Here is a 12,799-nt window from a genome sequence, read left to right as displayed (position 1 = left end):
CATCCTTACCAGCATTTGATATTGTTAGGGTTTGGATTTTAGCCTTTCTAATTGGTATGTAATGGTACTCATTGTTGCTTTAATTGCAGTTCCCTAGTGACATACGATGTTGTACATCTCTTTATATACTTATTTGCCATCTGTATATCTTCTTTTGTGAGATGTCTGTTCAGATCTGTTGCTTATTTTTTTATTTATCTTTTAATGTTTTTAATGTTTGTTTATTTTTAAGAGAGAGAGATTGAGAGGCAGAGCATGAATGGGGGAGGGGCAGAGAGAGAGGGAGACACAGAATCTGAAGCAGGCTCCAGGCTCCGAGCTGTCAGCACAGAGCCCAACGTGGGGCTCAAACCCACAAACCATGGGATCACCACCTGAGCCAAAGTCAGATGCTTAACCGACTGAGCCACCCAGGCACCCTTGTTGCTTATTTTTTAATTGTGTTGTTTGTTTTCTTATTATTGAGTTTTAAGTGTTCTTTGTATACTTTATATACAGAGTCCATTATCAGATATATTTTTTGCAAATATTTCTCTCAGCCTGTGCCTTGTCTTTTCATTCTCTTCATTCATGGTCTATTTATTTGTTTATTTATCTGTCTTATTTATTTAAATGTTTATTTATTTATCTTGAGAGAGAAAGAGAGCTAGCACATGCAAGCGGGGAAGGGGCAGAGAAAGAAGGAGAGAGAGACTCCCAAGCAGGCTTCTTTCTGTCAGTGCAGAGCCCCACGTGGGGCTTGATCTCAGGAACCCATGAGATTATGACCTGAGCCAAAACCAAGAGTAGGACAGTTAATCAACTGAGCCACCCAGGTGCCCCCTGGGTTATTTTAAAGTGTGTTGTTGTACTTGAACATATTTGGGGATTTCCCAGATTTCCTTCTACTGGTGACTTCTAATTTAATTTCTAATGTAATTAATTGATTGGAGAATATACTGTATTTAAAAAAACATTTTTTTAATGTTTATTTTTGAGAGACAGAGACAGAGCATGAGTGGGGGAGGGGCAGAGAGAAAGAGAGAGACACAGAATCTGAAGTATGCTCCAGGCTCTGAGCTCTGAGCACAGAGCCTGACATGGGGCTCGAACTCACGAACTGCGAGATCATGACCTGAGCTGAAGTCGGACGCTTAACCTACTGAGCCACCCAGGTGCCCCTACTGTAATTTGTAAATAACTTTATTGAAGTATAATTCATATATAATAAAATTCACCCTTCTGTAATATGCACAGAGTTGGACATTGACCATCATTATCTAATTCCAGAGCATCTTATCACTTCAAGAAGAAACACCATGCTCATTAGCAGTTACTCTCCCAGCCCCTGGAACCACTAAATTTACTTTCTGTTCTTGTGGGTTTGCCTATTCTGTATATTTCATATAAGTGAGATCTTTCAAGCTGACCATCTTATTGGTCATTTGCTTATCTTCTTTGGAGATGTCTGTTCAAATCCTTTTCCCAGTTTTTAATTGGTTATCTGCCTTTTTATGGCTGAATTGTAAGAGTTCTTTATATATTTTGGATACAAGTCCCTCATCAGATACATGATTTGTAAATCTTTTTTCAGATCCTGTCAGTTATATTTTTACTTTTTGGATGGTGTACTTTGAAGCATGGAAGTCTTATATTTTGGTGGAGTCCAGTTGATCTCAATTTTGAAATTATAGCTAAGATACCATTGCTTAATTTGGAGAATGCACTTTTTATGATTTTGTTCTTTTTTTTTTAAACGTATTAAGACTAGTCCTATGGCCTACTTTGTAGTCTAACATAGAGAATATTCTATGTACTTTTGAAATAATGCATATTTGGCTGTTTTGGGGTAAACATTCAATAAATATCAGTTTGAACATATATTCTTTCATAGCATTTGAGTCTTCCTTATCCCTACTGGTTTTCTATCCATTTATTCTATCAATTTCTGGGAGAGGAATATTAAATCTCAGAATGTATCAGAATATATAATTTATCCTTGTCAGGTGCAGTGTTCTGTAGATGTCTAGTTGGTTAATGGTCTTGTTTAATTTTTCTCTTTCCTTTTTCTTTATATCTTTTGTCTGGTTGTTCTATCCGTTTTTGAAAGTGGGGTATTAAAGTTTCTAATTGTTATTGTTCAGTGTCTATTTCGTTTCTGTTCATTTTTTCTTCATAATTTTAGTACTTAGTGTTATAAATATGTTTATAAATGTTGTATCTTCTTGAAAAGGTTCACCTTTTATCATTATAAAATGTCCGTCTTATCACTAGTAACAGTTTTTTTTGTTTTAAACTTTGATGTTAATATGGCTACTCTAGCTTTCCTGTGGTTGCTGTTTGCATGATATATCTTTTTCCAGACTTTTACTTTCAATCTATTTGTATCTTTGAATCTTAAGACAACATATAGTTAGATTATGCTTTTTTTTAAAATCTAGTCTGACAACTTCTACTTTTGATTCGATTGTTTAAACCATACACATTTAATGTTATTAACATAGTTGTATTCACATATGTCATTTTTCTTTTTGCTTTCTGTATGTGTCCTTTTTTGTTTTCTATGTGTCTTATATCTTTCTTGTTCCTTTATTCCTTCATTAGTGCTTCCTTTTACATTGAGTGTATATTTTATTTATTTATTTTAAAGTTTTGTTTTTGTTTTTTTTTAATTTTTATTTATTTTTGGGAGAGAGGGAGAAAGAGCACAAGCAGGGGAGGGGCTGAGAGAGACAGAGACACAGAATAGGAAGCCAGCTCCAGGCTCTGAGCTATCTGCATAGAGCCTGATGTGGGGCTCGAACTCACAAATCATGAGATCATGACTTGAGCCAAAGTCAGACACTTAACCGACTGAGTCACCCAGGTGCCCCTACTTATTTATTTTAGAGTGAGAAAGAGAATGGAAGAGGGGCAGAGAGAGAGAGGGAGAGAGGATATCCCAAGTAGGCTCTGTGCTGTCAGCACTCAGCCCAGCATGGGGCTTGATCTCATGCACCATGAGATCATGACCTGAGCCGAAATCAAGAGTCGGGTGCTAAGTTGACTGAGCCATGAGGCACCATGAGTGTATATTTTGTAATGTAGCATTTTAATATTATTAATGAATTATTTATTATATGTTTTCAGGTTTTTTTTTTTTACTGGTTGCCCCAGAGCTTATCATATGCATCTTATCAGAATCAGCTTCAGATTTATACTAGCTTAATTCTAATATATGGAATGCTATATATGTATGTGTGTGTGTATATATATATATATATAGTCTCTTTTCTATCCCTTTAATTGTATTATTGTTATACATATTTCATCTATTAATGTTATAAACCCAGCAGTGTATTGTTATTATTTTACTGTCATCATTTCCTTAGTCTATTATAGCTGTAGTCCTGATCACTTATTTTGCGCTGCTGTTGGTGAATACATTACACATGTATTACATTTCTCTGTGTTATCATAGGCCAAACAGTACATTATTATTTTATATAATTGCTTTTTAAAATCAGTTAACAGAGAAAAATCTGTATTTATAGTGTCTTTTATAATTATATAATTTTGCTGGTGCTCTTTGTTCATGTGGACTTGTATTACCCATCTGGGATCACTTGCTTTTAAGAGCTTTCTTTAGTATTTCTTCTAAGGCAGGTCTGCTAGGAACATATTTAATCAGTTTTTGTTTTTCAGTTAAAGTTCTTATTTTGCTTTTACTTTTAAAGAATAATTTGGGTGGTTATAGTATTTTTGGTAGTTTTTTCTTTGAGTGTTTTGAATGTTGAATGCTCCCTCTATTGTTTCTACTGAGAAGTCTGCTGTTAGCCTTATTGGGGTTCCCTTGTAAATGCCTCATCATTTTCCTCTTGTTGTTTTCATATTTTTCTCCTTGCCTTTGACTTTCAGCATATTTATCATGATATTTCTGTTTGAGTCTCTTTGTATACATCCTTCTCAGAATTTGTTGAGTTTCTTAGACATGCAAGTTGTTGTTTTTCAGTACTTGGTAAATTTTGGTAAGTTGTTAGCCATTATTTTTTCAAAACTTTTTTTCTTCTTTTTCTTGTGTCCTGGTGTACCCATTATGAATATGTTGTTGTACTTAAAAGTATTACATATCTCTGTGAATTTCTGTTCATTTTTCTTCATTCTTTTTTTTTCCTCTTTGTTCCTTGGCTTGCGTAATCTCTATTGATATATCTTCAAGTTTTGTAGTTCTTTCTGTTACGTCCTGCATTATTTTGCTTAGGGCTGTCATAATAAGATACCACACTGGATGACTTAACAGAAATTTATTGTCTTACAGTTCTGTAGCCTATGAATCCAAAGTCAAGGTATTGGTATGATTCATTTATTCTGAGGACTCTGAAGGAGGGATCTGTTCCAGGCCTCTGTTACTGGCTTGTAGATGGCCACCTTCATGTTCAGAGAGTATTCTCCCTGCATGTGTACCTGTCTCCACACTACCCTCCACGTTGTTATAAAAACACTAATTATATTGGATTTAGGCCCACCTTAATGTCTCATTGTTACTTGATTACCTTTGTAAAGACCCTGTCTACAAATAAGGTCACATTTTGAGATACTGGTGGATAGACTTCAACATATGAATTCTAGGGGTACACATCTCAACCTATTGCAAGCTCCTCTAATGAATTGAAAATGCAGTTATTGTACATTTCAATTCCATAATTTCCATTTTGTTCTTTTTCATAATTTCTATCTATTTATTGATATTCTCTGTTTGATGCAACATTGTCATCATGCCCTCTTTTACTTCTTTAATCATACTTCCTTTAGTTTTGGAATATATTTATAATGGCCACTTTGTAATCTTTTTCTGTTAAATATGACTTCTGGTTGCTCTCAAAGGCAGTTTCCATTACCTGGGTTTTTTTTTTTTTTTTCTTTTTCTCCTTGGGTATGAGACATGTTTTCTTATTTCTTTTCATGTCTCTTAATTTTTTACTGGAAACTAGACATTTTAGATAATATATTATAGCAACTCTGTGTGCCAGTCCCCTCCATTTTCAGGGGCCTATTGCTGTTATTTGTTTGTTTATTTTATTTTATTTTTTTTAGCAACTGTCTGGATTATTTTAGTGAAATCTATTTTCCCCCTTAGTTGCTGTTTGGTGAGGGACAGCTTGACTTTTTCTTGCACATCTAATATTTCTTTGTTTGAAATCTGGACAGTCTAGTATATATTATAGCAAGTCTCAATACTCTTTTACTTTTCTAAGGTTTTTTAAAAATTATTTTTCTGGTCTGCTGAATCTTGTCTCCCTGTGAGGTACAATCATTGATCTCTGTGCTTAGCTTATTTTTTTTTCTTATTTTTATTTTTTAGCTTTGATCCTTTTTTTTTCATATTTATTTTTTGGGAGAGCACAAGTGAGGGAGGGGCAGAGAGAGGGGGACAGAGGATGTGAAGCAGGCTGTATGCTGACAGGCTGACAGCAGTGAGCCCAATGTGAGGCTCAAACTCACGAACCAAGAGATCATGTCAGATGCTCAACTGACTGAACCACCCAGGTGCCCCTTAGCTTTGATTCTTAAGGGTCATTTTAGGGTCTCTGTCGGTGAGCCACTAATTTGGTAGAAGTTATGTTAATACACTTTGGGCCTATAAGAGTTCTGCTGTCTCCTGATGAATCTGTGGGTTAGTCAAAGTTGCAGCCATTTCTCAATAGTTCTTGTCTTTTCTTTTTACCAAACTGTCTGATGTTCTCCACATATGCCTAATACGTTAGTCTGCCAGAGATCTCTGGAGACCTTGTATGAATTATTTTATGGCTTTTTTCACTTCCAAGATCTCGCTGTTAAATTTCTAGTTTGTCTACTGTTTGTTTCTACTCAGACTCCAAGCTTGGTCTTATAAAACTGCAGGTTTTCCTTGTTCATCTCCTCCAAGTCCAACCCTTTCAGCCATCAGAACTGTAGGTTTTTGCCTCCAGTCGAATTGATTTTCCCCTTTAAGCACAAAAGTACAGGTTTACCAGTCTCAGGCTGGAAAACTGCAGTTCTCCTTGACAGAACTGGGGGGGGGCAGAGGTGATGGAGGTAGCCTCAGGCAAGAAGACCACAGATTCGAACCATTCTTACCTGAAGCTCTAGCAGTTTTTCGGTAATTGATTCTCAGTAGATAATTTCCACTGCCCTGAAAAGGTTGATTTTTTAAAAATACAGTTAACTCTTGAGCACTGTGGGAGGTAGGGGCACCAACCCCCTGTGCAGCAAAAAAATCCATGTATAACTTTTGACTTCGCAGAAGCTTAACTACTAATTAGTCTACTGTTGACTGGAAGCCTTACTGATAGCACAGTCAGTCAACACATATCTTGTATGTTATATGTATTATGTACTATATTCTTATAATAAAGTAAGCTAGAGAAAAAAAAATGTTAAGAAAATCATAAAGAAGACAAAATACATTGATAGTACTGTACTGTATCAAAAAAACCCACAGAGGTGCCTGGGTGGCTTAGTCGGTTTAGCGTCTGACTCTTGGTTTCAGCTCAGGTCATGATCTCGTGGTTTTGTGGGTTTGAGCCCTTCATTGGGCTCTGTGCTGGCAGTGTGGAGTCCGCTTGAGATTCTCTGTCTCCCTCTCACTCTACCCCTCCCCTACTTGCTTTGTCTCTCTCAAAAACTTAAAAAAATTTTTTTTTAAATCCCACGTAAAAGTGAATCCATAGAGGTCAAACCCATGTTGTTCAAGGGACAACTGTAATTGTATCCATTTGTATACATATTTTTTGTGTGTAGTGGAATCATTGACCTCTTCACACCACCATTACTTTGATAGTATTTTGAATACCAAATTGATAGATTTTATAAAATGAGTCAGCCCCGTTACTTGTCAGATTCCATCTAAGTACTTTCTATACAGCAGTACTTGATTATTACTCTAACACAATTGGTTGCCACCATTACTAGCTGTCACTCTTGCTGTGCATTTTGTCATTAATCCTTAATATATTTTGAGACATGATAATGTTGGTTAATACAGAAGTCATTTTTTTAGACATAATCTGATAAAATTAATATAGAAATATTGATAGAAACAGAACAGTTGCTTAGTTATACAAATTTTTCTCAAGTTTTTGGACAGTTTTGTTGTCGGCAAATATCTCTTTAGAAATCCTTAAGACAGCTATACTTGTTTTATTGAATAGCTAACTTATAATTGGATTTTACAAATACTGTTTTCTTAAAAATGCATTATACAAAATTTACTTTTATATCTTAAGTAAGACCTGAAACCTATACGGTAAATAAGGAATATTTCAATAAGTTTGTTTAAATAAAAATTTATGGGCACCTCAGTGGCTCAGTCGGTTTAGCATCATATCCTCTGTCCCCATCTCTCTCTGCCCCTCTCCTGTGCATGCAATATTTCTCTCTCTCAAAAATAAATAAACATTTAAAAAAATTTAAATTCCCACATAGGAAAGTTCAATTGCAAACAAAGGAAAAAGACAAACAAGAAACTGGGAAAAAGTATTTAGAACACTTTGACTAGACAGAGGGCTAATTTCTTTGATATGTAGATCTTACAAATTGATTAAAAAAAGCAATTATCAGAAAAATAGGCTAATGAAAATGAACAGGCAGTTTACAGAAGAAGTATAATGGATAGTGAACATACAAGGATGCTTAAGCTTATAAAGAAATTCAGAATAAAACAACTCTAGAATTCCAGTTTTTATCTGTGAGAGTGGCAAAATATTGATGATGATGTAGGGAGAAATGAGCTCTCCTTATTGTTAGTGCTTTGGAAACATGTTAGAATTTAAAATACACATGCCATTTTATCCAGCAATTCTAGTATGCAAAAGATATGTGAACTAAAGAATGTTCATTGCTGCATTATTTATAGAAGTAAACAATTAGAAGCAACTGAAATTTCCATTAATGGAGATCTGATGAGCTGCCATCAAATGGAAAACCATCCGGTTTTAGAAAAAAATGACATGACTCTATATGTAGTGACATAGAGTTGTTCCTTTATATAGTATGTCTGATTATGTTTGTGTGTGAATTGAAAATATCAGGAAGGATATTGACAATTCTCCATAATGTGACCATCTTTGAAGAGTAGAGTGGTGGAAGGAGAATTAGGGACCATCATGTTTCTGAACTGCTTGCTGTTTTTAATAACAAACATGTATTAATTATGTTTAAAAGAAAATACACATTATATAATATCTACCAAATTGAGAAATTAAGAATTATATGCTTACAAATTAAAGATATATAGCAAAAATTTTCTGCTTTGCTTCCTATTTATGTATTAAACATGAAACCTAATTAGTTTACAGAAGGTAAAGGGACATGCTTTTCTGTTAGAGAATGTGCATAAATGAATGATTTCGTTCTTTTTTTTTTTTTTTTAAAGGAGAGAGAGAGCACTAGTGGGGGAGGGACAGAGAGAGAGAGAGAGAGAGAGAGGGAGAGAGAGAGAGGGAGGGAGGGAGGGAGAGAGGGAGAGAACCTTAAGCAGGTTCCACATCCACCACTGTGAAATCATGCCCTGAGCTGAAATCAAGAGTCGGACACTTAACCAACTGAGCCACGCAGACACCCCAATGATTTCATTCTTAAGATTCAAAATATCTTTAAAAAAATAACCTGGTTGAATAAGTCATATGTTACATATATCTAGCATATGAAAGCAGTCTCATCACTGAGGAAAGAAAAATTTAATAATCATTCACATCATATTCAAAATGTATTAGTTATTAGCATATTTCATTTAAAATAATATTGGGTTCAGGAATAGAAATTTTTTAATTAAATTGGATTGTAGAATACAAAGACTTATTTTTTTTAAGTCTTCTTATGCAGGTTATCCTGTAATAAGTATATTATAGTTGTTTTCTTTTAATTTTACAGTACTTTAAATTTATGAAAATCATAGGTTAAAAATACTAATTATATGTGTATAATACATTTATTTTACATTACGGAATCGAATTTTATCACAGGTTTCGTCTTGATATATATCGCTGTTTGGCCAGTCCAGCTCTAATAATGTTAACAGAGGAGGATCCAATTCTGAGAGCATTTGAACTTAGTGCTGATTTAAAAGAATTAAGCCTTGTGGAGGTGGAATTCAGGTGGGAATGAATGGAAATTGTAAATTACGTCTTTTTTTTTTCAGAATCTCTTCAGCCTGAGTTTTTTTCATAGACCAAATTAATGTTTATTTTTATTTACTTCTGATCCAAGGGAACCAGACCTTGCTGTCACCTATTTGGGATTTACCTTCAGATTCAATGGAATAGACCTTGGTATTACTTAGGTCACTCCTTCCCCACCTGCCCTTTGCCATTCTTGCACCATCCCTAAGCTCCCCACCCCCCACCTTTATTTAATGTTGCCAAAGGCATTCTAGGACAGTGTAAAGAATAGTGGAAGTGATAGCCTTAAGCAAGAGCAAATTTATTTATAACTCCTCTGTGTTCTACCTCCCCTCATTCCCAGATTCTGTAATCATACCTGGAGCCTGATCCTTCATCACTTTCAGAAGCATATAGAATGCTTTCTGTGTTTCAGGGCCATTCCACACACACAGACATAGTCCCTTTTCACCGTTTGGTGCGATTTTCTATTAGGAGACACATAACATGCAGACATTAAAATAATACTGGTTAAGAGGGACGAATGCCACTCTGAGTTTTCTTCTGAAGCAAAGAGTTAAATGTAATTTTGGCACTTTGTATACTCAAAGAATCATTGTTACAGTTTCTCTCAGATAGTTAAATCGGAGGTACAGAAAAAGGCTTTGGAAAAACCAGCCTATTAAACTACTGATTTAAATATTAAAAAAAAAATAGTCCTTAGAAAACTACATTTTGTAGACTTGAGGAAAAGCTTTGAGACTTCCCCTTGTGTTAAAGTATCCCTGGTGCTCTCCAAAGAAGGAGGAATTGATCAACATTTCTTGCCAGTTCCTGCTGTAAGGTTTCTGGGGGGCAGGCTATGCCTATCCCTCCCTTTCCTTTTAAGTGTAGCTGCTGTGGGAGCCCCATGTCTTGCATTATACTCCTCTAGTGACTTGACAAGATTGGAAAAATTCAAACTTTTATTTACTGGAAGGGCAATAAGAAGCTTGCAGTTGTCTTATGCCTTAATAGCAGTTAAGTCCTTGACTAAGAAGCAGTGTGTTCTTGATAGCTCTGCGTTCTAGAAACTTTTTAAATATACCTGTTCATAAGTGTTCAGGTTTGGAACTAGTATATTTCAATTTGGATAAATTAAAATTTATTTAAACCTGTTATTACATAAAGTATATATTTTGATGAACACATGATTAAAATGTAACTTGTTGGTACTTTTAACTTTATTAGCACATGAAGCTGTTAGTAAATTATTCCTTTTAAATATGAAGGACTTCCTGTTATAGTCTTATAATTGGAGTTCTGAGTTACCATGTAAAATAGAATTTATTCAACTCCTTCCAAAAAGGATTTAAAGCAATTGCCAAGATTATACTGTAATCATAGGATAACAAAGTTAGGTTTTGAAGTGATCATAGAAGTGATCATTTACTTGTTTTACTTGTTCCTGGTTTTTATAGACAGGAAAAGTGATCTATATAAGTTAGATATCTTACTGATAACAGCATCTAATTAGGAACAGAGTTGTAACTAGAACATAGGACTCTTGGCTTCTTGTTTACTGTATTTCCAGCTAAACTATACAGCCATTTACTAGTTTTCTAGTAATTTGTTCAAGATTAAGCAAATTAGATTAATACAATGTATTAGTTTTACCTCTGAATTTAGTGGTCTGTCACTGTTTACCTAAAGATGGGACCTCTGTGTAACAACATACACTTTTGATGAATATTCCTATCTGTAATGAGATTCCTAGACTAAGAAGCAGTAATATTTCATTTGTTTAAGAAATCCAATTAGTATTCTTATGTAGTTTTGGTTATATAGTAAATGCAAAGAGTGGATGAGAAAAATGTTAGCCTCTGAGGAAATTTTTTAATTCTTTGAGTTATGATTTTCTGTAAGCTGGTCATAGAAAATCCTATTGTATACAATCCTATTGTAATCATTGGGAAATTTTTCTATTTTCCCTTCTTCTCCCATTAAGGAAAAAAAACTGAATAAAAAATTATTTTCTGAAATCTGACCCTAATTGATTCATATATATTTCTAACTTTATTTTCAAGTTATTACACTAAGACGTAAGTTTAACGAACCTGATGTTTTTAAAGAGGATTATCTGCTAAAACTTAATTTCTCACAAATTGGTTGATTTAGGCCTGCCTTTAACCAGCAGTTAAATCCTAAATTTCAAGAAACAGTGATTCTGAAAGAAAATTCTTTAGTAGGAGTATTTCAATGTCTTTTCTTCCCAACTTGAATTTTGTTCAAGTGAACACTTTAAAAGTGAATCAGAATACTATTTTAATATCAGAAGTAGCATAGAACATGTTATAGACTATTATTGAAAGCACCTCTGGTTGAGTTACATAGTAATATTTATTGATAGCCTTATTATTATCTATTGTTTAGATAAGTAATGTAAAAGGAAGTTTTATACCAAACTTACAGAGAAGGAGAGCAAATGAGTTAGGTGAAGAACTGGTTGACAACTATAATCCGAACTTCTAAGAATATCAGTATATGTAAGGAAATACTGTGCTCATCTAAAATTATCAGTGTGAGCACAGTCAGTATAATTGTGTTACAGTTTTCCCCAAAGCTTTGGAGAATTTATGCACCAGTAGATTCTTCTGACCATCAGCACAAAATGACTTCAGATTTTGTATGACCCTATTAGAATTAAAATGTTACCAAGTAAATAATTTTCTATTGAAAACAGCTTAGAGACTAGAAGTGACATTTCTAATAATAGACTGTTGCATCTTGCAGGAATGATTATGAGGAATTAGCCCGGCAATGTAAAATGTTTGCTAAAGATTTGCTTGCACAAGCCCGGAATTCACGAGAATTGGAAGTTATCCTAAACCATACATCTAGTGATGAACCTCTTGACAAACGGGGATTACTAGAAGAAAGAATGAATTTAAGTCGTCTAAAACTTGCTATCAAATATAACCAAAAGGAGGTATGAGGTTTTCTGTGATATGCATAAATTATTTCCTCCACAGTAGTGGAGTGACTCAGAGCAATTACTTAAGAATTAATTAAGGTTATGACTTACAGTAATAATGCCTTACTGTTTAAAAATAAAGTATCAGATATCATATTTTCTGGTTCTTATTTGTTAATTCATTGAAACCCAAAGGTGGAGAGGCACATGATATGATAACTAAATTGAATCTGGCTCTACTGGCATCATCCCTTCCTATTAAGGGAAATACCTATTTCTAATCCACACACACACATGATTCAGGAACTTGACGAAGGAAGGTATGCATTTTAAATTTTATTTTTTGAGACAATTTACTAACAATGAGTGTTTATTTGTAGATAATGATATCCAATTAATAGTATGAGGTATTGGTAAATGGTGGTTTTAAGATATTTCTTCTAAGACTCATTTTTATTTTTATTTTTATTTATTTATTCATTTTTTTAACATATGAAATTTATTGTCAAATTGGTTTCCATACAACACCCAGTGCTCATCCCAAAAGATGCCCTCTTCAATACTCATCACCCACCCTCCCCTCCCTCCCACCTCCCATCAGCCCTCAGTTTGTTCTCAGTTTTTAAGAGTCCCTTATGCTTTGGCTCTCTCCCACTCTAACCTCTCTCTTTTTTTTTTTTTTTTTTCCTTCCCCTCCCCCATGGGTTCCTGTTAAGTTTCTCAGGATCCACATAAGAGTGAAACCATATGG

At 34.3% G+C, this 12,799-nt stretch overlaps 1 protein-coding gene across 8 annotated transcripts in view; it reads left to right on the top strand.

Annotated features, from left to right (window-relative positions):
• TRPC1 (transient receptor potential cation channel subfamily C member 1) overlaps window positions 1–12,799 on the top strand; it is a 66,075-nt gene that overhangs the window by 29,858 nt on the left and 23,418 nt on the right. For 5 of the 8 annotated variants that reach the window (XM_060638852.3, XM_060638847.3, XM_060638853.3 and 2 more), the window contains 2 exons: window positions 8,961–9,092; window positions 11,868–12,063. In XM_060638852.3, coding sequence (XP_060494835.1) covers window positions 8,961–9,092; window positions 11,868–12,063 — 328 coding nt within the window. Of the gene's footprint in view, window positions 1–8,960; window positions 9,093–11,867; window positions 12,064–12,242; window positions 12,369–12,799 lie in introns of those variants that run through there. The other 3 variants (XM_060638848.3, XM_060638844.3, XM_078432275.2) reach the window with 2 other exon arrangements.

Source organism: Panthera onca, chromosome C2 (assembly GCF_046562875.1).
Source record: "Panthera onca isolate mPanOnc1 chromosome C2, mPanOnc1 haplotype 2, whole genome shotgun sequence".
NCBI lineage: Eukaryota > Metazoa > Chordata > Mammalia > Carnivora > Felidae > Panthera > Panthera onca.
Note: the sequence above shows the minus strand (reverse complement) of the source record. Positions and strands in the feature narration are given on the sequence as shown.